The 27,839-nt window shown below is 44.2% G+C and overlaps 1 protein-coding gene across 1 annotated transcript in view; it reads left to right on the plus strand.

Annotated features, from left to right (window-relative positions):
• Positions 1-5,312, plus strand: part of rin3 (Ras and Rab interactor 3) — a 123,339-nt gene extending 118,027 nt beyond the window's left edge. The window contains exon 10 of the mRNA XM_072271652.1: positions 919-5,312. Coding sequence (XP_072127753.1) covers positions 919-1,230 — 312 coding nt within the window. The 3' untranslated portion in view covers positions 1,231-5,312. The remainder of the gene's footprint in view (positions 1-918) is intronic.
• The last annotated feature ends 22,527 nt before the right edge of the window (positions 5,313-27,839 follow it).

Genomic DNA, 27,839 nt, shown 5'->3' on the forward strand with positions numbered 1-27,839 from the left:
CTCCCGGTATGACCTCCTCTGCGGTGGTGAGTCCGTTGTAAATTGGGGGACTGCTTTGTTGGGCACCTGCAATCCATCCGCCAGACATCTTAATTCTGATTCCCATTCTCATTCCCATTCCAACCTGTTGATCTGAGGCCATCCTCAGGGTGGAGGAGCCAACACCTTATGTTCCATCTGAGTAGCCTCCAACCTAAGGCATGAAAATCGATTTCTCCTTCCAGTAAAAAACTTCTCTCCCCCTCCCTTCTTCTTTAATTCCCTTCCCCAGATGCTTATCTCTTCTCACCTACCCAATTCCTCCCCCTGGGTCTCCACTCCTATCAGATTACTTCTTCTCCATCCCTTTAACTTTCTTTTGCACCTGGCTTCACCTATCACATTCTAGCTATCCTCCTTTCCTCCCTCCCACCCCCCCCCCCCTTTAATTCTGCTGCCTTTCCCCTTCCTCTTCAGTCCTGAAGAAGGGTCTCAGCCCAAAACGTTGACTCTTTATTCATTTCCATAGATGCTGCCTGACCTGCCGAGTTTCTCCAGCATTTTGTTGGTGTTGCTTTGGATCTCCAGACTTTCTCGTGTGTGTTTTTTTTACTATCAGTGGTTAGTTAATTGAGAGCAGAAAATACAGGAGCTGGAACGGAGAGATAAAGAGCTCTGTCAGAATTCCCATTCCTCCAATAACAATGCTAGCAGCAGGGCAGTAATAACCCTAAAAAAACTGACACCTTTTGGGGAAAATGTAATTGTAAATAAAAATTTAATATTTAATAAATAAATAATGATTGAATACTTCCTTCGTTCGAAAGAAATGGCAGGCTGTGATTACAGTATCTAGCGCCCTCTACTGGTAATAATAAATGCAGTTTACGTCTGTTGCCTTTTCATTCGATTTCAATCTGTTTCTTACGCATTTTGCAGGATTTCCTGAGCGTGTGCTTCTTAGAGTATGGGTGCAACATCAAAACATTTGCCATAAACCCAGAGACAACTGCAGAGAAGCTGTCCAAACAGTGCGCTGAGAAGTTTGGAGTCTCAGAATCCGAGGACTACTGCGTGCACCTTGTAGTGGAGGAGAGGAGCATGCAACTGGCTGCTAACGCAGTCGCTCACCATCTCAAGTCCGTCCTTCGGAAGATGCAGCCACAAAAAGACCATTACTTCATATACAAGCAGGCAAATCAGGCAGAAGATCCTGAAAACCCACCCATAAAGGACCTCCCATCCTTCTGATTTCTCTTTCGCTGACAATTGACCATGGTTTCTTCCTTCCACACATCACAAGAAAAATAAAACCAGAGGCTGGAAACCTGAAAGGGGATCAAGAAATGCTCCTAGTTCAGCAAGCACCTGAAGGGAAAATGTGAAACCACATTTCAGTTTTGATTTTCACCGGAACTTCCATATATTCGCCTCCTTGTTAGTGCAGGGCTGACCATTTCGGTTTTCAATATCCTGGACTATTTCTAAATCAAGTTTATTTATACATTTTATAACCAATGTAAATACAATCTTATTTCTCTTTGTATCTGTACTTTGGTCTTAACACCATTATTATAAATGGAAACTTGCAAAAGGGATCTTTGGAACATTTGTCAGATTTGAATGTATCAAGACATATTGAAATTACAGAGTAAATTCCCAACAGTTTAGATCTTGTTTTATGGTTTCATGAAGTATTGTGGTCCCAACCAGCATGGAAAATGACAAATGGAACAAGATAGCTTTCTGGGGCTTTCAAGGATGCCCATCCCTAGTTAGAAGAGGATGGACATACAGTAAGGAGTAATGGACTAGCCTCACACTGAAGGCACAGACAGGACATTGGTTTGTGAGCCTATGATAATCTTACAACAGCTGCATATCTTTAAATTGAACAGGAGGGTGAGATAAAGACAGGGCAAGAGAATCCAACAATGGCAACATCTAGCAGAGTTAACTAAACAAAAATATTAAGACAGGTTGGTCGGAGGTCTAGGTCATTAGAAGCGGAGAAGAGGTTTTATGATGCAGAACAGAGGGAGGGGGGAGAAAGAACAAAAAAGGCCTCTGATAGGGGAACTCAGAAGAGATTAAATAATTCCAGTTCTGATCCAAACCTGCTGAATATTTTCTCTATATTATTTGAGTTTAAATGACAAATAGAAATGAAAGTGGGAAGGAGATAGTGGGAACGAAAGGTCACCTTGGAGGATATGTAAATAAAAGGTAATCACTACTCAAAATTACAAAACCATTCTTAGACCATAAAACCATAAGACATGGGAGCAGAATTAGGCCATTCAGCCCTTTGAGTCTACTCCTCTATTCTGTTATGGCTGATTTATTATCCCTCTCAATCCCATTTTCCTACCTTCTCCACATAATGATGAATCAAGAACCTATCATGGTCTGGATCGGGGTCTCTTTAAATTTACCTTTTTTATGTTGCGATCCGGACCGTTGATTCCCTGTTTTCCCGTGTCCCTCAGCTTTGGTGATTAGAGGCAACTAACGCTCAGCTGAACTGGTAGTTTATAGTCTCCGGCTTTCAGCCATTTGGCGCGGGAGCGTCTGCAAAGTTATCAAAGGTTCGGTGTGCTGATATCATCTGGCCGGAGCAAGCCTACTCTCTGCCGAAGCAAGTGCCGGTAATTTGCCCTTCCTCACCGGAGCAAACCTGTCCAGTTATCTCGCCGAAGTGAGCCTGCAAAGTTTCCTCATCAAGGTGGGTCCGTCAGTTAGCCCGCCGGACAGAATCAGGAGCCGCTGTCTACTGTTCCTGGGCCGAGTCTAGAGCTCGCCACTACCCGGAGGTTCCAAGTACCACGCCCTGGCTCCGGTGGCATCCAAGTACCACGTTCAAGTCCTGTCTCCGGTGGCATCCAAGTACCACGTCGTCCTGGCCCTGGCGGCATCCGAGTACCAAGTCAAGTCCTGGCCCTGGCGGTCTGTGATTCCTGTCCTACCCCCCTGTCTGAATCCCTTCTCTGCCCCTCTCACCTCTAGCCCTCGTCTGTAGCCCTCGCCTGCACCTCGGTCTAGTTCTATTGCTGGAGCTAGATAGGAACTGTGTTGTTCTTTGGTGATTGTCTTGTCTTGCCCTCGCCTCCGTGGGGTAAGTCAGGCCATCTTGCCATTGCCCCGTAGGGGTCATGAGTCCCAGCCCTATGTCCTGTTTCCAAGGAGGGGTCCCGACTCTGTGTTCTGTGTATGTGTCCATGGTTCCATGTACTTGCTCTCCTGAGACCAAGGCTCTATTTTTCCATGTTCCTCCTTTCCCTAGTCCATGTCATGTCCATGCCTGGTTCTGGGGTCCAAGCCCAAGGCAAGACCCAGGTTCTGGGTCCTTGCCCAGTCTCTGGCTCGGAGTCCATACCGTAACCTCACAAGATGTGTCTTGCACTTGGGTCCACCCTTGCTCCCGATGCCCCCGCCATTGTGACACCTCCACTTTAAGTACACCCAATAACCTGGCCTCCACAGCCAACTGTGGCAAGGAATTGCACAGCTTCCCCACCTTCTGGCATATACAAACTGCCAGAAAGGAGGCTGAAGAAACTCCTCCCCATCTCTGTTCTAAATGGACGTCCCTCTATTCTGAGGCTGTGACTTCTGGTCCTAGACTCTACAGTTCTTCGTCTTTCTCTCTAAGTTCTTTGTCTTGCTTAGCTGTAGACCAAGAATTACAAAGGTAATCCAAGGTAGTTAAATCAAATAGAGAGTTAATGCAAATCATTCAGTCTTTATTTCTCATTAATAGAGCACAGGGTATTGTATAAAGGCAGCAACAGTGACAGGAAAACATAGCAATATATTGCAATGCCCAAAATGCTAACAAAAGAAGTGATAATTATATTCACTCTGTTAATAAGAATGGCCTTAATTCTGCTCAACATGCCCTAAAATACTGAAACTATGCCCTCTGCACAAACTCACTCAGCTTGTTAAACAAAGGTTGGTTATTGTTCCCTGGGATCCGAATGACCAATTCAGAATTAGAATCAGGTTTAATATCACGGGCAGGTGTCAAGAAATTTGTTAACTTTACGGCAGCAGTACAATGAAATACATAATAAATAAATATAGAGAAAAAAAGAATTACAGTAAGTATATATATGCAATTCACACAAAAATGCTGGAGGAACTCAGCAGGCCTGAGTTTCTGTGTCTGTTGCTTGGATTTCCAGCATCCATAGATTTTCTCTTGTTTGTATATGCAGTTCAGCTCTCTCCTACTTATAGCAATGAACAAGCCCAGAGCAAGTGTACTTTCCCCTCAGTCGAGCAGTCCATTGTCCAACTGGTTGGTGTACACTAAATTGTCAGTATTCACTGATTTAGTATCCACGGATCTGCATTCTCAGCCATATATTCTGAAGACCACTGATAAAGCATCACTTGTTCCTCTGAAAGGTTCTCTCTGGTGCTTGGTGAATAGAGACAGATTCCATCACAAGAGATAGATTGCATTTGAAGTCCTATGCTGCAACAAGCAAATATAAAAAGTCAGTGCCTGGCTGAAGACTCGATCAGAGTGAGAACATCAGGAGTCAGGAAGATGGGTGGGTTAGCAGCCAGAATGAGGGTCTGAAGTGTGCACTAAACGGATAGCTGGAAATGGAGTGAGGTTGGGGTCTGCGATCATCACAGATCAGGAGCTTAGGTTGATTTGCCAGGATGGGGTCTGGAATTGCTTGTATGATTCCGCTTGTTTTGATCATTTTGCACTCAATCAATTACTGAATCTTCAGCTCCTTCGAGGACGTGTATCAATGCACATGAACGCATCCGACCTGGATTTGTCACGGCTTGGTAGGGTGACTGCTGTGCATCTGCCCACAAGAAACGGCAGAGAGTCCGGACACAACTCAGCACATCACGGAGACAAGCCTCCCCTCGACAGACTCTGTCTACATCTCTCACTGCCTCAGTAAATAAACCAGCATAGTCAAAGTCCTCGCCCACCCCAGACACTCTCTCTTCTCCTCTTGGGTAGAAGATACAAAAGCCTGAAAGCATCAGGGTCCAGACAGTTTCTATCGGCTCTTGTACTGAATAGTGCCCTAGAATGATAAACTGGATTCTTGGCCACGTCATGACCTTGCACCTGATTGTCTACCTGCATTGCTCTTTATCTGTAGCTGTTACACTTTGTTCTGCATTTGTTACTGTTTTATTTTGTTCCACCGCTGTGCACCACGTCTTAAATTAATCAGTACAAACAGTGTGCAAGATAAGCTTCTCGCTGTACCTCCGTACATGTGACAGTAATAAACCAATTGCAAGTCCAATAATCATCTGTTCTTAACCTTGTACTCAAAGCCCTTGTGATATCACTTGCCTTACGAAATGCCTGCTGTATTTGCCTGTCAGTTTTCATTGTCTTTTGTACCAGAACATGCAGGTCCCTCACAACATTACAATTTCCTAATCTAGACACTAGAATACTAACAGCACAGTACAGACCCTCCGGCCCTCGATGTTGTGCCGACCCATATATTCTTTAAAAAAAGTACTAAACCCACACTACTCCGTAACCCTCTATTTTTCTTTCATCCATGTGCCTGTCCAAGAGGCTCTTCAATACCCCTAATGTTTTAGCCTCCAACACCATCCCTGGCAAGTCATTCCAGGCACCCACAACCCTCTGTGTAAAAAACTTACCCCTGATGTCTCCCCTAACCCCACTCTCCCTGAACATCCCAACCCCCTCTCCCTCCTGAGACCTCCCACCTTTACCCTCCTCTGACCCAGCCCCAACCCTTGCCATGTCTTCACCATCCCCTCTGACCTTCCCCTCTCTGCTGAACGTTCTGTCCTGAGCAAGGGCCTCACTTTTGTCCCCCTCCGTCCACACCTCAGTGAGTTCCGTGCCCGCCATGACGCTGAACTCTTCTTCCGTCGCCTACGTCTCCGAGCCTACTTCTTTGGCAGAAATTCCCGTCCCCCTACTGATGACCCCTTCTCCTGTCTTCAACCCTTCTCCTCCTCCTGGACATCCCGCCCAGGCCTTCTACCTGCACTCGATCTTTTCATCTTTTCATCTCCAACTTCACCACTCCTCTCTCCTGTTCCAACTTCACTCCCTCTGAACGCACTGCCCTCCACCCTCTCCACACTAATCCCAACCTCACCATCAAACCCGCAGACAAAGGTGGTGCTGTAGTAGTCTGGCGGACGGACCTCTACCTCACTGAGGCCAAACGGCAGCTCTCTGACACCGCTTCTTACTTACCCCTGGAACAGGACCCCACCAAAAAACATCAAACCATTGTCTCCCGTACCATCACTGCCCTTATCAACTCCGGAGACCTTCCATCCTCAGCCGCTAAACTCATTATTCCCACACCCCGTACCGCTCGGATTTACCTCCTCCCTAAAATCCACAAGCCCGACTGTCCCAGTAGACCCATAGTTTCTGCCTGCTCCTGTCCCACTGAACTTGTATCTGCCTACCTGGACTCCATTTTGTCACCCATAGTTCAGTCTCTCCCCACCTACATCCGGGATACATCCCATGCCCTCCACCTCTTCAATAACTTCCAGTTCCCCGGTCCCAACTGCTTCATTTTCACTACGGATGTCCAATCCCTATACACCTCCATTCCCAATGAAGAGGGCCTCAAAGCCCTCTGCTACTTTCTGGATAATAGACCTCACCAGTTCCCCACCACCACTACCCTCCTCCGGTTGGCGGAACTGGTTCTCACACTCAATAACTTCTCTTTTGGCTCTTCCCACTTTCTTCAGACCAAGGGTGTAGCTATGGGAACTCTCATGGGCCCTAGCTATTCCTGCCTCTTTGTTGGTTATGTGGAACAGTTGGTGCTCCAAACCTATTCCGGTATTGCTCCCCAACTTTTCCTTTGGTACACTGACGACTACATTGGTGCTGCTTCCTGCACCCATGCTGAGCTCATCAATTTCATCAACTTTACTTCAGACTTTCACCCAGCCCTCAAATTCACTTGGTCTATCTCAGACACTTCTCTCCCCTTTCTCAATCTCTCGGTCTCCATCTCTGGAGACAGACTGTCCACTGACATCTTCTACAAGCCCACTGACTCTCATAACTACCTCAACTATACCTCTTCCCACCCCGCCACATGCAAAAGTGCCATTCCCTATTCCCAGTTCCTCTGTCTCCGCTGCATCTGCTCCCAGGATGAGGTTTTCCATTCCAGGACATCTCAAATGTCCTCTTTCTTTAAGGATCGTGGTTTCCCTTCTGTCGTCATCAATGATGCCCTCACCCGCATCTCCTCCATTTCCCGCACTTCGGCTCTCACCCCATCCTCCCGCCGCCACAACAGGGACAGAGTTCCCCTTGTCCTCACCTACCACCCCACCAGCCTCCCGATCCAGCACATTATCCTCCGCAACTTCCGCCACCTTCAACAGGACCCCACCACTAAGCACATCTTTCCCTCTCCACCTCTCTCCGCCTTCCGCAAAGATCGGTCCCTCCGCGACTCCCTGGTCCATACGTCCCTCCCCACGGATTTCCCACCCGGCACTTATCCCTGTAAGTGTAAGTGCTACACCTGTCCCTACACCTCCTCTTTTGCCACCATTCAGGGCCCCAAACAGTCCTTCCAGGTGAGGCAACACTTCACTTGTGAGTCTGTTGGGGTCATCTATTGCATCTGGTGCTCCTGGTGTGGCCTCCTCTACATCGGTGAAAACCGACGCAGATTGGGGGACTGCTTCGTCAAGCACCTCCGCCCTGTCTGCCACAACAGACAGGATCTCCCAATTGCCACCCACTTCAACTCTCCTTCCTATTCGCATTCGGATATGTCCATACATGGCCTCCTCTACTGCCATGATGAGGCTAAACTCAGGTTGGAGGAGCAACACCTCATATACCATCTAGGTAGTCTCCAGCTCCTTGGTATGAAGAATTCTCCAACACAGAATTCTCCAACCTCTGGTAATTCCTTCCCCCTCCCTTCCCCTATCCCTATGTCACTCTGCCTCCTCCCCCAGCTGCCTACCACCTCCCTCTTGGTTCCGCCTCCTTCTACTACCCATTGTGTTTTCCCCTATTCTTTCTTCACCTTTCCTGCCTATCACCTCCCTGCCTCCCTTCCCCCACCCCTTTATCTTTCCCCTTACTGGTTTTTCACCTGGAACCTACCAGCCTTCTCCTTCCTACCCTCCCCCCACCTTCTTTATAGGGCCTCCGCCCCTTCCCTCTACAGTCCTGATGAAGGGTTCCGGCCTGAAACGTCGACCTATCTTTTCGACGGATACTGCCCGACCTGCTGAGTTCCTCCAGCATGTTGTGAGTATTCCCCTAAACTTCCCTCCCTTAACTTTGTACATATGCCCTCTGGCGTTCGCTGTTCGTGCCCTGGGAAACAGGTACTGGCTATCCACCCTATCTATGCCTCTCATAATCTTGTAGACCTCTATCAAGTCCCCTCTCATCCTTCTATGCTCCAAAGAGAAAAGTCCCAGCTCTGCTAACCTTGCCTCATAAGACTTGTTTTCCAATCCAGGCAACATTCTTATAAATCTCCCCTGCACCCTCTCCATAGCTTCCACATCCTTCCTATAATGAGGTGACCAGAACTGAACACAATATTCTAAGTGTGGTCTCACCAGAGATTTGTAGAGTTGCAACATGACCTCTCTACTCTTGAACTCAATCCCCCTATTAATGAAGCCTAGCATCCCATAGGCTTTCTTAACTATCCTATCAACCTGTGCAGCGACCTTGAGGGATGTATGGATTTGAATCCCAAGGTCCCTCTGTTCATCCACACTCTTAAGTAACCGACCATTAACCCTGTACTCAGTCTTCTGGTTTGTCCTTCCAAAATGCATCAACTCACACTTATCCAGATTGAACTCCATCTGCCACTTTTCTGCCCAACTCCGCATCCTGTCTATGTCCTCTTGTAACCTTCGACAACCTACAGCTCCATCCACAACTCCTCCAATCTCTGCACCTCTTGTCATTCATGGAATATTCAACATTTCTGTTTATTTCTACCACTGTTGGTTGTTCTCAATCATTGTCACACAAATAAAGAATAGGTTGATCAGACGTATTGATGTTCCCGTAATTTGCTGACTGGGTGATTTTAGCTAGTACACACTTAATGTGGAAAACTAAGTTGGGCACAACTTCTGTTCTTTTAATAGAGCTCCACTATTAACATGACCACTGGGATTCAACTACTTAGAAACCCAATGTCTCTGAAACTACTTCTGATTCTCTGGTAAGATCATATCCTGATGTTAAAAAACTTAATCTTAGCATTCTCTACCCAAGAGAGATCCCTATCAATCATACTTGCACATACACAGGTATTCCAGCATCACACCGATACAGTAAAAGCAAATATATCTACAAAAGCTTACTTGAGATGCTACCACAAGGGTTATAATGCAGTAAAGCCCCCAATACAGATTCAGATACAGCAACATACAAGTGGCAAGCTGCAGATTAGCATAGACTGGTGAGGCAGTGGAAGAGGTGATTCATGCAATGCTTGAGTACTGAGCTAAGCACTTGTAACAGGAAGGAATGCAAGAATATGGACTAAGTACTGGTAAATTCAAGTAGTACTCAGATGTAAATCTTAAATCCTATGTCTCCTTGTCTACTAAATCCATCTAATTGTGCCTGTATGGAAACAATGTTAGTTCCTCGTAGAGATTTTCTTTCCCAAAAATACTTTATTCAGAATTATTACAAAATAAAGTTATATACATATAAGAAAAAACATTCATTGACTCTGAGTCCTTATTCAATAAATAAAGTTATTTACAATAAAAATTTTGCGTTGACTCTCTGTTCATTTACAAATGAAAGATGTTTACAGTAAATCATGCGTTTACTCTCAAACCTTGGTCAAGAGTTAAGACTTATTAACAATAAAATTATCAACAATAAAGGCAGGCGTTGGCTCTAATTCCTTTTCCAAATTAACAATTCCACCCATGTTGATTCAGCAGGATCTCCCAGTGGCCACACATTTTAATTCCACATCCCATTTCCATTCTGACATGTTTATCCACTGCCTCCTCTACTGTAAAGATGAAGCCACACTCAGGTTGGAGGAACAACACCTTATATTCTGTCTGAGTAGCCTCCAACCTGATGACATGAACATTGAATTCTCTAACTTCTGCTAATGCCCCACCGCCCCCTCGTACCCCATCCATTATTTATTTATATACACACATTCTTTTTCTCCCTCTGTCCCTCTGACTATACCCCTTGCCCATCCTCTGGGTTTTCCCCCCCTCCCCCTTTTCCTTCTCCCTGGTCCTCCTGTCCCATGATCCTCTCGTATCCCTTTTGCCAATCACCTGTCCAGCTCTTGGCTCCATCCCTCCCCCTCCTGTCTTCTCCTATCATTTTGGATCTCCCCCTCCCCCTCCCACTTTCAAATCTCTTACTAGCTCTTCCTTCAGTTAGTCCTGACGAAGGGTCTCGGCCCGAAACGTCGACTGTACCTCTTCCTAGAGATGCTGCCTGGCCTGCTGCGTTCACCAGCAACTTTGATGTGTGTTGCTTGAATTTCCAGCATCTGCAGAATTCCTCGTGTTTACGCTTCTAAATCCTTTCTCGCCTTTTCACCTTTCTCCAATCAAAAATCTCAACCCTGGGTCCAGACCTACCCTTTTCCATAATTATATTGAAACTATAGTAATGAGAAGAGAGCATGTCCCAGATGGTGAAGGTCTTAACGATAGATGCCACATTCTTGAGGAACTACCTTTTGAAGATATTACGATGGTGGGGAGGTTGTGCCTGTGATGGAGTTAGCTGAATCTACAACCCTCCTAAGCCTCTTTCAATCTTGGGTCTTTGCAGCCTCCACACCAGGTGGTGGATGAACCACCAGTCAGAATGTGCTCCATAGTATTCAGTAGAAACATGCTACAATCTTTGCTAACAAACCAGATCTCCTCAGGCTCCGAATGAAATATAATCTTTGGCCTGCATTCCTAATGAATGCATGTTGGGCCCAAAACCAACGCACCACACACAAGATATCGGAGGAACCCAGCAGGTCAGGCAGCATCTATAGAGGGAAATGCAGAGTTGATGATTGAACTAAAATGTCTGAAGCTGTAAAGCAGCAGCTCTACTAGATGTACCACCACGTACTCTGGTGAAGTATGTTCTATCTGAAACACTAACTCTTTCTCTTTCCACAGATACTATCTGACTTGCTGAGCGTTTCCAGTGTTTTCGTTCTAGATTTCCAGCACTTTAAGGATTTTGTTCAGTGCACAAGTCTCTCAGTATCTCAGTCAGCGTGCTCCACCTCGTGCCCGTTACGTCACTGGCGTATAGGGTCCTCCGTCCCTGGCAGTGTTCAGGCCATCCTTCATTATATCAGTAACTTCACAGTTAGAGTGCTACAACCCCAGAATCCAAAGTCCTAACACTTGTAGACATTGACCACATGAAAATCTCTTCAAAATCACTGTTGAAATCTTGGCAGTGAACCTCCTTTGAGTTTACTCCAGCCCCATTGATCATATTTTCAGCTGGCCCCATTGATAATTAAGATGTAAAGAAAAACTACTCTGTCTTAAGTATGGGAAAAATTCATCCAGGGCAATAAATTGTCAATAAATTATCCTCATAATCTTTTATTTTCATTGTAATGAATGGGTTTGTTCTCTGTGTAGAATTAGATCTGTCAATTCTGAAGCAGACCACTAGATGGCACATGTTACCCTGATGCCAGTCACACAAATCTCTGATCTAGCGTGTCACCTCACAGCAGAAGGCTGGTAATTTAAATCCCAACCCACTAAAGACTGATAACACTGGATCTGGAATATAAAGAAGGCTAAAAGAGATTTGTTCTGTATATAAATAAAATCAAAATACTTACCTGCATAATTTACATTATTGACTACGGACCAATTGGCCTCACATCGCATGTTATGAAGGTGCTGGAGAGGTTGGTCCTGACTTACCTTGGACTGCAGATGGGATCTTCATTGGACCCGCTACAGTTTCCTAATGACCTCATGTGGGAGTGGGTAATGCCATCATCTACCTGTTGCAGGCAGCTCACTTGCACCTGGATGATGATGCTGGCATTGGGAAAATCACATTTTTTTGATTTCTCTAGTGCCTTCGATACGATCCATGCACTGCTTCTGAGCTAGAAGCTGCAAAGGATGGGTGTAGACAAATCCACTTTCTCCTGGATTACTGACTACCTGATAGATAGACCCCAGTTTTAACGGCTGGGTAGTTCTCAGTCTGAGATGGTGGTGGGTGTCACTGGAGTGCCACAAGGGACTGTCCTGTCTCCGTTTCTGTTCACACTGCACACCTCAGACTTTCAGTACAAATCTGAGTCTAGTCACTTGCAGAAGTTCTCTGATGACTCTGCAGTAGCTGAGTGTAACAGAGATGGGCAGGAGTCAGAGTACAGAGGGCTGGTGGACAAGTTTGTGGAGTGGTGCTGGAGGAATCACCTGCTCCTGAATATGGCCAAGACCAGGGAGGTGGTGATTGATTTCAGGAGGAAGAGGACTGTGACGAGTCCTGTGTACATTCTGGGAGAAGAGGTTGCAGTGGTGGAGGAGTACAAATACTCGGGTGTTCACCTCGACAACAGACTTGACTAGAAAACCAACGCCAAGGCAGTCTACAAGGGGATGAGCAGACTCTATTTTCTATGGAAGCTGAGATCCTCCAATGTGTGCCTCAGGATGTTGGTGATCTTTTACTAGTCTGTTGTAACAAGTGCAGTCTCCTTTGCAGCTTTATGTTGGGGGAGCAGCATCAGTGCTGGCGATGCAAAAAGTCTAAATAAACTCATCAAAATTGCTGGATCTGTCCTTGGCTACAACCCAGACTCTCTTGAGTTAGTGGAGGAGAGGAGATCACTGCACAATCTGCTATCCATTATGGACAATCAGGCACATCCTCTCCATGACCTACTGCATAAACAGTGGAGAACCTTTCGAACGGACTCATTCAGCTCTGCTGTCACAAAGATCATTACAGAAAATCTTCCCTACTAAATGCAATAAGCATATAGAACAGTTCATCTCTCTGTGACAGGAGAACACACATCATAGTATAATGGTTTCTGTTTTATTATTTTGTACATTATTATTGCACATTATTGCAGATTGGTAAATTATTATTGTGTATATTATTATTCTGTATTTATTATTAGTTAAGTCTACACACTGTTAAGTGTGTTTTTAAATGTTGCTGCTGTGACCAAAGAATTTCTCACTCGAGATCAATAGAGTTCTTTTATTATTATTATTATTATTATTATTTGGAAGTTATCAGGAGCTCATAGAAAATGCAACATAATTTCAACAATTGCCAGATTGGATATAAGCCGTTATGGTTTAGACTGGGGATTATTAAAAAACTTATTTCCATACTTCTATTTAAAAAATTAGAATGAAGCATCGAATTTTACAGCCGGTTTGATGAGCCTGAAGCTTAATTTGGTTTTACTTCAGTAAAGTATTAGATGCAGTTCAAGTTTCCACACGCTGGAAGATACTCAGCATCTGGAAGAATGGCGGCAGTCATCCTAACTGCTCGGGGATAAGCTGGAGGAACAAGCAGAGAATGCCCTAACACCTTCCAGCTTCTCACTTCATCCCCACTCCCCACATGCCCACCTTCCCCCTCACCTGGTCTCACCTGTCACCTGCCAGCTTGTACTCCCTCCCCTTTCTCCACCTTCTTACTCGGGCTTCTGCCCCCTTCCTTTCCAGTCCTGATGAAAGGTCTTGGCTCAAGATATTGACTGTTAATTCCCCTCCACAGATGCTGCCTGCCTAACTGAGTTCCTCTATCATTTTCTGTATGATACTTTAGGTAGATGTACAGTTTAATTAATTTAACACCACATCCAACATCTAAACTACAATAAGCATTTACCTTCAACACAAGCTCTTTTCTCCATCCTGCTGGGTCACATTATCCTTTTCAATCTGCATCAACTTTACAGCCAATCTATTTGGAAAAATCAATTCAGTTAAGTCTTCACTATATGGGGCGAATACAACAGGGTCTTTTAAGAGACTCTTAGATAGCTAAATGGAGCTTAGAAAATTAGAGGGCTATGCGCTAGGGAAATTCTAGGCAGTTTCTAGAGTAGGTTACATGGTCAGCACAACATTGTGGGCCAAAGGGCCTGTAATGTGCTGTAGATTTCTATGTTTCTATGGCTCCACACACACTGTCTTTCACAGCTCATCGTTATGCTGACCCAGACCCCCAAATGCCTTGAATATTATTTTAAAGATGGCTGTTGTTCCATGGCTTTCAATGAAGAGATGTTACTTTCATGGGAGCATTCCAATGGGATTTTTTTGCATATTTGTTATTGCAAAACTTTCTCCTTCTCACTGCCCAGCAACAGAGGTGCGGCTCAGGTCTGCATGTTTGTCTTTCTACTCGACTCTCCTTGAGACCTACAGCTATGTAATTCGGCATTGCTCCAAAGCCATCTAGAAGTTCGCTAATGACAGCGCTGTCGTTTGACAGATCATGAGTGGGTGATGAGTCAGTGTACACGAGATGAAACATCTGGTTGACTGCTGTTTCAAGGACTCACCGTCATGCTTAACATCAGCTAAACCAAGGAACTAATCACTGACTTCAGAAAGGGGAAGTTGAGACAACAGTCTGGATCAGAGATGTAAAGAGTCAGCAACTTCAAACGTCTGTGCTCTGACCAGAGCCTAGCACAAAGGTGTGAAACTACCATTACTTTCTTAGAAGCTTAAGGAGATTTGCATGTTATCATACATTTTAACAAACTTCTGCAGATGCACTGTTGAAAGTCTCCTGACTCGTGGCATTGTAGTCTGATATGCCAGTTTGAATGTACACGGATGCAAGAGGCTGCAGAGAGTAGTGGACACAGCCTGGTCTATCACAGGCACAGCCCTCCCAGACACCGACAGCATCTATGGGAGCACTGCCTCAAGAAGACAACATCTATCGTTAGGGGTCCCCACTACTTTCCCACAACCATAAGGTTCTTAAACCAACCTGCACAACCCTCATCTTGCTTCTGCAACAAAAAACTGCAGACCACCTCTTGCACTTCCTTGGATGTGTGTGTGTGTGTGTGTGTGTGTGTGTGTGTGTGTGTGTGTGTGTGTGTGTGTGTGTGTGTGTGTATGTGTGTGTGTGTGTGTGTGTATAAAAAAGCACAGTCGGCGTTTCGAGCCGAGACCCTTCGGCAGGACAGTTTGCAAGAAAGTTTTCATTGTACCTCTACCTCACCATACACGTGCCCATGATAATAAACTCGACTAAGTTACACATACCAGATCTGATGAAGGATCTCAGTCCGAAATGTCGACAGTACTCTTTTCTATAGGTGCTGCCTGGCCTGTTCAATTCCTCCAGTACTTTTTATGTGTTGACCAGACTTGACTATCTTAGGGGCAAAAACATGCCTCATTTTACTATATGATTTTAGATTATGATATGCAATTGACACCCCAATTCCCCCATGTTTAGACTTTGCACAATGACTTGAAACATTTACACTGTTCCTCTTCATAGATATTGCTTGACTATTGCTGAGTGCTTTGGCATTTCCCATTTTTGTTTCGGATTTCCATTATCTGCAGAGATTGTTTTTGGGTTCACATAAATCGCTTCCATCAAAAAAATTAGTAAGAAAAGTTAACTGTTTTAAAAGTTGTTGATTTTGTAAAATATTAATTCCAAGAATATTGTTTCTATTTGTACAGTATACCTGCTCTTTCTGCCCAACAGGAGGCCTTCTTCATCCACCGCGTTAGTAGCACAGTGGTTCATTCTGAGGTGTAAATCAAGGTTTCAAATCTCAATGCAGGATCTCAACCTGAAACGACAGCTTACAACTTCTGCCTCCACAGATGCTGCTTGACCCACTGAATCTTTCAAGCGTTCACCAGTTTTTTTTCGTTCCAGACCGAAGCATCCACATTCTTTCATTTTCAGTGGCTTCTTCCCTTCCATTTCAAAATATACTGAATTCATAAAAATTTTCAACATATGTAACACAGAACGTTAAAATAAAAATGCTCATCTGTCATGTTAATCCAATCGCTGAGCAAATTCTTCATGGAGTTTTAACGCAAACTGTAATAATAACGCAATAATGGGAGGCCCCTCCCCTCAACTGTGGTCCTTCCCTCTAACGCCTTGTCCTTCAGCACATAGTCCTGGATTATAGTCCCAGGGTCCTGCACGGTACAGAACACAGTCACAGATAACACCTTGCTCTGAATACCTGTGAGTTTTAAACAGCTCAGATGGTGCCTTTCACCCTGTGGATGACTCTCAAGCAGATGTTGTTGCTTGTATTAATGTGTGTCCCCATCGAGTCAAGTTCCATACACCGAGTGGCTTTGCCAAACCACTCAGAAAATAGTAAAAAGCATCAGTGTTTAGACTTAGACTGGACCTGGTAGATTTCCTTCTACAAACGTACAAACTTTGTATAAAGAGCATCGCTGAACCAGGTGGGTCTTTTTGCAACCTTTCACTAGTTTGCTAAATTGGTTTATTACTTTTGTTGCAGGCACTGAGGAACTGTGAAAAGTTTGTCTTGCATACTGTCTGTACAGGTCAATTTATTACCATGGTACATTGAGGTAGTATAAGGTTAAAAAGGAAGTGTTACTGTATAGAGAAAGGGCACTGCAGGTAGCCAATGAGGTGCAAGGTTACAACAAGATAGGTTGTGAGGTCAAGAGTCCATCTTTCTGTACTCGGGAACCATTCAGTAATCTTTAAGCGCAGGATAGAAGCTGTATTTGAGCCTGATGGTCGTGTTTTCAGGCTTTTGTATCTTCAGCCTGATGAAACAGGGTAAAAGAGAGAATGACCAGGCTGGGAGCGATCTTTGATTCTGCTGGCTGCTTTACAAATGTAGCAAGAGTCCATGGAGAGGAAGCTGGTTTCTATGATGTGCTGAGCTGTGTCCTCAACTCTGCAGTGTGCTTCAGACAAATGCAGAGCAATTGCCATACCAAGCTGTGACGCACCCAGATAGGATGGTTCCTATAGTACGTTAATAAAAATTGGCGAGGACCAAAGAGAGCATGTTAAACTTTCTTAGCCTCCTGAGGAAGTAGAAGTGCTAGTCAGCTTTCTTGGTCATGGGATCAACGCAGCTGGACTAGGGCAGATCATTGATGGTCACGCCGAGGAACCTGAAACTCTCAACCCTCGCAACCTCAACACCATTGATGTTCAAAGTTCAAAGTACAATTATTATGAAAGTATGTGTACATTATACAACCTTGAGATTCATTTTCTTAAAGGCAGTTACAAAACAAAGAGACCCAAAAGAACCCGTAAAAAAGAACATCAAACACCCAATGTGGGGAGTAAAAAACAAATCATGCAAGCAATACAAGTAAGCAAATAACATTCAGAACAAAAGTGAGCCTGTAGACAGAAAAATGTACACTCTTCCCTTTCCTGAAGTCAATGACCAGCTCTTTCATTTTGCTGACATTGAGGGAAAGGCTGGTGTCATGTCACCATTTCACTAAGCCCTCTATCTCTTTCCTGTACTCCGACTAGTCATTATTTGAGATGCAGCCTATGATGACGGCATCATCTGCAAGGCTGTAGAAGGAGCTAGAGCGGAACCTGGCCACATAGTCATGAGAGCACAGAGAGTAGAGTAGAGGCATGAGGACACAGCCTTGAGAATAATCCTGCTGGAGGTATTGCTGCCTATCCCTACTGATTGCAGTCTGTTGGTCAAGAAGTGAAGGTTACCAGTTACAAAGGGATTTATTGAGTAGCAGATTTAGCAGTTTGGAGATGAGTTTGCTTGGAATTACATTCATAGAGTCTTCAAGTAATGCAGCACAAAAATGGGCCCTTCTACCCAACTGATTCGTGCTGACCACAGTATCCACTCTGCTACTCCCAGTTGCCCACATTTGGCCCCCAGCCCTCCAAGTACCTGTCCAAGTGCCCCTTTAGTGTTGCAATTGTACCTGGCTCGACTACTTCCTCTGGCAGCTCTTTCCAGATATTCCCTATCCTTTATGTAAAGACATTACCTCTCAGGTCTCTTTTAATTCTCTCCCCTCTTACCTTGTATCTATTATGCCCTCTAATCTTGGACTCCCCAACCCAGAGGAGAAGACCTCATGATTTTACAAAGTTCTGTGATTCTCATTCTCCTGCACTCCAAGGAATGAAGGTCCAGCAGGGCCAACATTTCCCTATAACTGGGGCAGCCTTCCGTAAATGTCTGCTGAACTCTCCTCAGCTTGCCAATATCTTTCCTATAACAGGGTGACCGAATCAGTAAATAATACCCTAAGTACTGTCTCACCAATGACATTATATAACTGCAAATTAATGTCCCTGCTCCGAATCTCAATGCCCTGACTGATGAGGGCCGTTATGATAAATGTCTTCTTCACCACCTCGTCCTCTTGCAGGCCCACATTCAGTGAACAGAGCACGTCTACTGTCAGGTCCCTCTGCTCTACAACACACGTCAGTGCCCTGTCAATCGCTGTATGAGTCCTATCCTAGTTTGAATCACCTCACACTTATCTAAGTTGGAATCCATCTGCCACTCCTCAGCCCTTCAAGGAAACATTGAACAAATTCCTTCCCATCCAGGCTCTCGGCACTCTGGGTGCCCTACTATTCTCATGACTATGTGCAATCTCTTGTTACGTCTGCCCGTTTCCCCTCCCCTCGAGAATTGTCTGCATTGTATTGAAGGCAGAGTTAGAGTCAATACGCAGTAGTTGAACATGGGTCCCTTTGCTGTCCAGATACGAATGAAAGGTGAGGGAGATGACATCTGTCATAGACTTGTTTTGGAGGAGGCATGTTGCAGTTGGTTGAGTTTATCAGGGAGGATGGAGTTAACGCATGCCATGACAAGCCTCTCAAAACACTTCGTGACAATGGATGTCAGAGCCACCAGGCAGTAGTCATGAAGGCACTTGCTTTGCTTTTCTTAGGTACTGCAATGATTGTGGTTTCCTTAAAGCAGGTGGGAAACTCAAACTGAAGCAGGGAAACACCTGCAGAACCCCTGCTAGTGGATCTGTGCAGGATATACGGATGAGGCCAAAGACACTATCCAGTCTATTTGCTTTCTGTTGATTCATTCTCTGTGAGACTGATCTTACATTCGCAATGGTGACTCAGTTCAGGAGCATTGGACACATTCGGGGTGGGTGGTGATATTCCAATCCCCTTCTATTCAAAACATGTGTAGAATTTGTTAAGCTCTTCGGGAAGGGATGTGCTGCAGATGCTGCCTGAATTTGCTTTGTAGCTCAATATAGCTGGTCTGGGTTTCCATTTTAGACTAGTATTGTCTCTTGGTATCACTGAATTTCAGTCACTTGATTTGGAAGCTGTGGGCCTAGACTTCATTAAGGAGTTGATCTCACAGTTCATCCATAGTTTCTGGTTTGGGAACACCTGGATGGTCCTCCTTAGTACACGGTCCTCAACACACTTGCTGATAAAGTTTGTCACAGTGGTGATATACTCATTTAGGCTGGCTGCAGGGTCTTTGAACACAGACCTCTCTACTGACTGAAAGCAGTCACTTAAAAGCCCATCTGTTTCCTCAGACCAGCACTGAACAACTTTCTGTGCTGGATCCTCATGTTTCAGCTCCTGTTTCTCTGCAGGGAGGAGGAGTGCAGCCTCTGGAGGTCTGACTTAATCAAAGTGTGGATGCTCACCGAGCAGATTGGAATAGATAAAGTTGACAAAATGAAGAAAGCACAATGACTTTGATCACTCACTCCAACTTCTATTTTATCAGTATTTTTCCCTTCAATGCAAAAGTTGCTGTGACTGATAAACAATCTATTCTTAAACCCGAAGACTAAATTTAAATACTATTTTTTCAGGGAATGCAATTCAGATTTTTGTTCAAATTAAAATTTTTAACTTAAATTATGAATTCATAGAGTCATAGAAAAGAACAGCACAGAAACAGGCCCTACAGCCCCTCTAATTGATGCTGAAACCATTTATACTGTCTACTCCAATCGACCTGCACCAGGACTATAGCCCTCCCTACCCCTACAATCCATGTACCTACCCAAACTTCTCTTAAACATTGAAGTCGAGCTCACATGCACCACTTGCACTGGTAGCTCGTCCCACACTCTCACCACCCTCTCAGTGATGAACTTTCCCCTCATGTTCAATTGTCAAACCAAGATCATTTTGATTGGTTTGGGTCAACTTGAGGTTACTATTGTGAAAATTGTGTTTTTATTATCGAAGTATGTACAGTACACTGTATACAGCCTTGAGATTCGCCTCCTAACAGGCAGCAATGAAACCCAACAGAACCCGTTAAGAAAAGACCATCAAACACCGAATGTGCAGAAAAAAAAACAAATTGTGCAAACAACAAAATCAACAAATTGGAGTTCACAAAAGTGAGTCCATGTCTACGAAACAGTCATGCTGGAATCTTAGTTCAGAGGCAGACGTGAGTAAAATTCCTGGAGCAGCAAGCTGAATCTTCCCATTCCTCGCCTCTGGCCCTGACACCCTGACCTTTTCAAAATGGCCTAGCAATTAAATTGCCCAAACCTCGGGCCGTTCATCACTCTCGGACCCCGGGCCCTGCTGCTTTGATACACTTTCAGACCTGCGGCGATCACCTCGATTCGGCCCATATCCAACTTCTCCAATTCAGCACGGTGCTTAAATTGATCAAACCTCAGTTCTTTCCTCGTTCTTGTTCTTGAGCCCTGCACCTCAGCTCTGCCACAATGAATTGCTCCACGTCCACTCCAGCTACAGCCAAATATTGACTCATTCCCCACTCTCAGCACTCAGAATCAATTCCAAAACAATGTAAACATTAAATCATAGAATTTTAGAATCTGGACAGGTTAATCATTAACTTGTCTAACAAATCAAAAATTCCAAGGCCCAGCAGTCCCTGTCCGCCATGCAATAGCCACAAATCTACACCCCGTCCTTACACATCTGAAGAAGGATGCTAATGTGAGAATGCTGTTCTTGGACTACAGTTCAGCATTCAACACCATAACTCCATCCAAGTTCGACAAGAAGCTCGGAGACCTCGGCCTTCACCCTGCCTTGTGCAGCTGGATCCTGGACTTCCTGTCAGATCGCCAGCAGGTGGTAAGAGTGAGCTCCCTCACCTCCACCCCACTGACCCTCAACACAGGAGCCCCTCAGGTCTATGTACTAAGTCGTCTCTTTTACTCCCTGAATATCCATGAGTGTGTCACCGCCCACAGCTCTAATCTGCTAATTAAATTTGACAACGACACTATGTTGATTGGCCTAATCTCAAACAATAATGAAGTGGCCTACAGGGAAGAAGTCATCTCTCTGACACAGTGGTGTCAAGAAAACAACCTCTCTCTCAATGTCGCAAAAACAAAGGAGCTGGTTGTGGATTACAGGAGGAATGGAGACGGGCTAACCCCTATTGATATCAATGGATCTGGGGTTAAGAGGGTAAACAGCTTTAAGTTCCTCGACATCCACATCACCAAGGACCTCATGTGGTTTGTATGCAACAGCTGTGTGGTGGAAAAGGCAAAACAGTACCTCTTTCACCTGGTTGAGGAAGGTTGATATGGGCCCCCAGATCCTAAGAACTTTCTGCAAGAGCACAATTAAGAACATCCTGACTGGCTGATCACTGTCTGGTATGGGAACTGTACCTTACTTAATCGCAGGACTCTGCAGAGAGTGGTGCGGACAGCCCAGCGCATCAGTAGTTGTGAACTTCCCATGATTCAGGTCATTTACAAAGACAGGTGTGTAAAAAAGGGCCCGAAGGATCACCGGGGACCCGAGTAACCCCAACCACAAACTGTTCCAGCTGATAATATCCAGGAAACCGTACTGCAGCATAAAAGCCAGGACCAACAGGCTCCAGGACAGCTTCTTTCACCAGGCCATCAGACTGATTAACAAGCTGATTTGAGTGCATTTCTATGTTACGTTGACTGTTATATTTACTGTATTATGAATTACTATGATTGCACATTGCACATTTAGACCGAGACGTAACGTAAAGATTTTTATTCCTCATGTATGTGAAAGATGTAAGAAATAAAGTCAATTCAATAAATGTTTGTCTGCAGGGAGCAGAAGTGTTGTTGGCAGAATATCAGATGGTGGTAAAGGGGCATATAGGAGTGAGATAGATCAGCTGGTTGAGTGGTGTCAGAACAATAACTTTACACTCAACATCTTCAAGACCAAGGAATTGACTGTGGACTTCAGAAAGGGAAAGTCAGGAAAACACACACCAATCCTTGTTGAGGGTCAGTGGAGCGAAGACTGAGCAGTTTCAAATTCCTCGGCATCATCGTCTCAGAAGATCTATCCTGGGCCAACCATATTAATTTAAACCCAATGAAGGCACACCAAGAACTATATTTCTTTAGAAGTTTTTGGACATTTGCTATGTCACCAAAGACTCTAACTTTGATAGTCCTTCTCACTGTCCTGTGCACCCCCAATCTTGGTGTCATCTGCAAAATTGTTGATCCAGTTTACCATATTATCATCCAGATCGTTGATATAGCTGACAAACAACAACAGACCCAATGCCAATCGCTGCAGCACACCACTAGTTACAGGCCTCTACTACTACTCTCTGGCTTCTCTCACCAAGTCAATGTCTAAACCAGTTTACTATATCATCTTGAATACCAAGCAACTAGACCTTCCTGACGAAACATCCATGCAGGACCTTGTCAAAGGCCTTGCTGAGCTCCATGAAGACAAGATCTACTGCCTTGTCTTTATCAGCTTTCCTGGTAACTTTCTCAAAAAACTCTAAAAGATTGGTTAGACACGGCTTACCCACACAAAGCAATGCTGACTATTCCTAACCAGTCCCTGTCTATCCAAATATATATATAATCCCTTAGAATACCTTTCAATAACTTTCCCACTACTGATTCAAAGTTCAAAGTAAATATCAAAGTGCATACTGTATATGTCACCATACACAACCCTGAGATTCATTTTCTTATAGGCATACTCAATAAATTCAATAAACGTAATAGAATCGATGAAAGACTGCACTAACAAGGTGGCCAACTGGTGTGCAAAAGACATCAAACTGTGAAGGTACAGAAAAAATGAAATAATAACAATAAATAAATAAATATGCAATAAGTATTAAGAACATGAGATGAAGAGTCCTTGAAAGAAGTTGCCAGCTATTGTCTGTTGCCTGATTTCACTTTGTAAGCGGTCTTAGCATCCAAGCCCTGTCACAGCTGTTGAGCATCCTTCATTGATTCAAGTTTAGTCCTGAATTGCCACATTGCCCATGAGATGGCTTTCTGGAGATTGTGCCTGGATCTCCTGTAACTTTCTTGGTCCCCAGACTCAAATGGCTCTGATCTGGCTCTCAGCAGATTGCAGATGTTAAGGTTCATCCTGGGCTTCTGATTGGGGGAATATTCTGAATGATTTTGAGAGGGCACACTCATCTATGTCTCTTTTTATCACGTCTGTGACAACCATGGTGTATTCATTCAGATCCAGAGATGAGCACAGCCCAGTCCACTGACGCGAAGCAGTCCCGTAGTGTTTCCTCTACCTCCCACAACCACTTCTCATCAGGATCACCAGCCTGTAATTTCCTGGTTTATTCATAGAGCCTGTCTTAAGCAACAGAACAACATTAGCTATCCGCCAATCCTCCAGCGCTTCACCTGTGGCTAAGGGTGCTTCAAATATCTCTGCTAGGGCCCCTTCAATTTCTGCACCAGCCTTCCATAGGTCCAACGGCAACACTTCATCAGGCTCTAGGAATTTATCCAGCCTAATTTGCCTCAATTTAGAATCTTAACCCCAATGACCAGACTTATCCTTCTTCATAATTACTTTGAAACTAAGAGGATTATGATCACTAGGTACAAAGTGCTGCTCTACACAAACTTATATCACCTTCCCTGTCTCATCTAGTTCCAGTTCCAGCTTCTTAACAATCTGTTAGAAGCTGCAGCTGGATGCACCTCTTGCAGGTGTAGTCAACAGGGACACAAGAGATCCCCCTGCCTTCCCACATCCATCAAGAGGACCCCAGCATCTGCAGATTATTTTGTGTTTAGCATTCCACTATCCTGCCTGGCATCTCCCTGCTCTAAATAAGAAAGAATGAATAAATAAAAAAAAATCTGCTTGCAACCTACACCTCTCGTCGCTGAGGCCTCAATAAGCCAAAGCCTCAACTCCCCACTCTAACACTGGCCCACTCCCACAATGGCCTCTCCACTTAACTTCTTTTTTATTGGCCCTTGCCAAGTGTCTAATTATGCACAATTCAATGTTTCCTCAGGAACTGTAGTGCACAAAAGGTGCCGACTGTCTCCGTTCACTTTTTTTTTAACACACTCTCCATCTACACAATCCGATGTCTCCTCGGGAAATGTCAACAAATTGTGCAAGTACAGGAAAAGGGAACAAAATAATAATAATGATAAATAAATAAGCAATAAGTATCAAGAACACGAGTTGTAGAGTCCTTAAGAGTGAGTCCATAGGTTGTGGGATCAGTTCGGTGTTGAGGTGAGTGAAGTTGTCCTCTCTGGTTTAGGAGTCTGATGGTTGAAGGGTATTAACTGTTCCTGAGCCTAGTGGTGTGAGAATTTGGGCTCCTGTGCCTCCTCACTGATGGCAGCAGAGAGAAGAGAGCATGCTCTGGTTGGTAGGGGTCCTGTGACACCACTCCGTGTAAATGTACTCAGTGGTGGGAAGGGCTTTACCCATGATGGACTGGGCTATATCCACTACTTTCTGTAGGTTTGTCCATTCAAGGGTATTGGTGTTCCCATACCAGGCCATGATACAACCAGAAAGTATACTCTCTCCCAAATATCTATAGAAATTCGACAGATTTTTAGATGACATGTCGAAACTGCATAAACATCTAAGAAAGTAGAGATGCTGCCATACCTTCCTTGGAATAACAGTTACATGCTGGGCCCAGAACAGATCTTCTGAAATGATAACACCGAGGAATTTAAAGTTGTTGACTCTCTCCACCTCTGATCCCCTGATGAGGGCTGGCTCATGGACCTCCGATTTCCTCCTCCTGCAGTTAATAATCAGCTCTTCGGCTTGCTGACACTGAGTGAGGGGTTGTAGTGGCACCATTCAACCAGATTTTCAATCTCCCATCGACATGCTGATTTGTCACCACCTTTGATTTGGCCCTCAACAGTGGTGTCATCAGAAAACTAAATTATGGCATTGGAGCTGTACTTAGCCACACAGTCATTAGTGTAAAGCAAGTAGAGTGGGGGGCTAAGCACACAGCCTTGAGGTTGTGGAGGAGACGGGGATGCTGAACATTTACTTCCTCCAAGTACGCAGAAGTAAAATTGAGGGACATGACCTCCTCAAAGCAGAAGGACTTTCAAGGATATTTTCAAAAGGCTATGCCTCAATAAGGTAGTTTCCATCATGAATGACCCTCTCATATTCTATCTAGCCAGACTTCAACCTGGTAGCATGAACATCGATTTCACCTTCTGGTAGGTTTTTTCCCTTTGCTCTTTCCTCTTCTCCTATTCCCCACTCTTGCCTTTTACCTCTTCTCCTCACCTGCCTATCACCTGCACCTGGTGTCCTTCGTCCTTCTCTTTCTCCCATGGTCCACTCTCATCTCCTATCAGATTCCTTTTACTCCAGCCCTCTGCCTTTTCCATCTATCATCTCCCAGCTTCTTACATCATCTCTCCTCACCCACTGACCTGTTTCACCTACCACCTTCTAGCTTGGCCTCCTGACACTGCTCACACCTTTTTATTCTGGTATCTTCCCCATTCCTTTCGTTCAGGTCTTGGCCTGAATCGTTGACTGTTTTTTTTCATTTCCATAGATGCTGCCTGACCTGCTGAGTTCCTCCAGCATTTTGTGTGTGTTACCTCACTATTTTATTCACTTTTTGCACTACTTATTTATTTTTCACACCCTGTGGCCTCTTTATGAGGAACACCTATACACCCGCTCATTAGTGCAAATATATAATCAGCCAATCTTGTGGAAGCAATTCAATGTATAAAAGTATGCAGACATGGTCAAGAGGTTCAGTTATTGTTCAGACCAAACATCAGAATGGGGAAGAAATGTAATCTAAATGACTTAGACAATGGACTGTCTGTTGGTGTTAGATGGGTTGGTTTGAGTATCTCAGAAACAGTTGATCTCCTGAGACTTTCACACACAACAGTTTCTAGAGTTTGCAGAGAATGGTGGGAAATGCAAAAAAAAAGCAAGCGGTGTTTCTGTGGGCATAAATGCCTTGCTAATGAGAGAGATCAGAGGAAAATGGCCAAACTGTTTCAAGCTGACAAGAAGGTGACAGTAACTCAAATAACCGCGCAAGTGGTGTGCAGAAGAACCTCTCTGAATGCACAATATGCCAAACCTTGAAGTGGTTTGGACTACAGGAGCAGAAGAGCATGAACATACACTCTATAGCCACTTTACTAGGTACAGGAGGGACCTAATAAAGTGTTACAACGTGTATATTTTTGTTAAAATTTATAGTAATTCTTATATATTGCACTGCACAGCTACAGCAAAACAAATGTCATGACATATGTCAATGATAATAAAGCTGATTCTGGTTCTAAATTTTCATTTTTATTGTTGACTCAATTCTGTATGACTGTTGTGTGATATACTGAAAGGTTCTGCTATTCTGAAATCTGGTGATCTGAACATTTTACTTACTTTGAAGGAAAGTTGAGCAACATCTACCTTCAAAGCAGAAGTAATATTCATGGAATGAATGGCTGATTATAAGTAAATGTGTGTCCTTAATAACTTAAGAGGACTCAAAACAGAAATAAATACAGCAGGGTTGAATGTCACAGAGAAAGGCTAACGTTACCAGGAAAATGATGAAGGCAAGGCAGTGGATCTTGACTACATGGACTTCGGCAAGACTTTTGACAAGGTCCTGCAAGGGGTTTGGTCAAGAATGTTCAGTCACTCGGCATTGAAGATGAGGTTGTAAATTGGATTAGACATTGGCTTCATGGAAGAAGCCAGAGAGTGGTAGTAGTTACCTCTCTGACTAGAGGCCTGTGCTGGGTCCGCTGCTGTTTGTCATCTATATCAACGATCTGGATGATAATGTGGTAAACTGGGTCAGTAAATTTGTGGATGACACTAAAATTGGGGGTGTTTTGGACAGCAAGGAAAACTATCAAAGCTTGCAGGAGGATCTGGACCAGTTAGAAAAATGAGCTGAAAAATGGCTGATGGAATTTAGTGCAGAGAAGTGCCAGACATTGCACTTTGGGAGGACCAACCAGAGCAGGTCTTTTACAGTGCAGTAGAACAGGAGAATCTGGGAATGCTGATCCATAATTCCTTGAAAGTTGTGCTGATAGAGTCATAAAGAAAGCTTTTGGCACATTAACCTTCATAATTCAATATATTGAGTACAGGGGTTATGTTGAAATTGTATAAAATGTTGGAGGGACTTAATTTGAAATATTGTGTGCAGTTTTGGCCACCTACTGACAGGAAAGATGTAAATAAGATTGAAAAAATGTAGAGAAGATCTACAAAGAGGTTGCCAGGACTTCACGACATGATTTATGGGGAAAGACATAATGTTAGGCCTTTATTCCCTAGAACATAGAAGATTAAGGGAAGATTACCTCAGAGATATACAAAATTATGAGGGGTGTAGATAGGGTAAATGCCATCAGGCTTTTTCCACTGAGACTACAACTAGAGGTCATGGGTTAAAAGTGAAAGGAGAAATTTTTAAGAGGAACTTCTTCACTCAGAGGGCGATGAGAGTGTGGAATGAGCTGCCAGTGCAGGTGGTGGATGTGGGTTC

This window comes from Mobula birostris, chromosome 1 (assembly GCF_030028105.1).
Source record: "Mobula birostris isolate sMobBir1 chromosome 1, sMobBir1.hap1, whole genome shotgun sequence".
NCBI lineage: Eukaryota > Metazoa > Chordata > Chondrichthyes > Myliobatiformes > Myliobatidae > Mobula > Mobula birostris.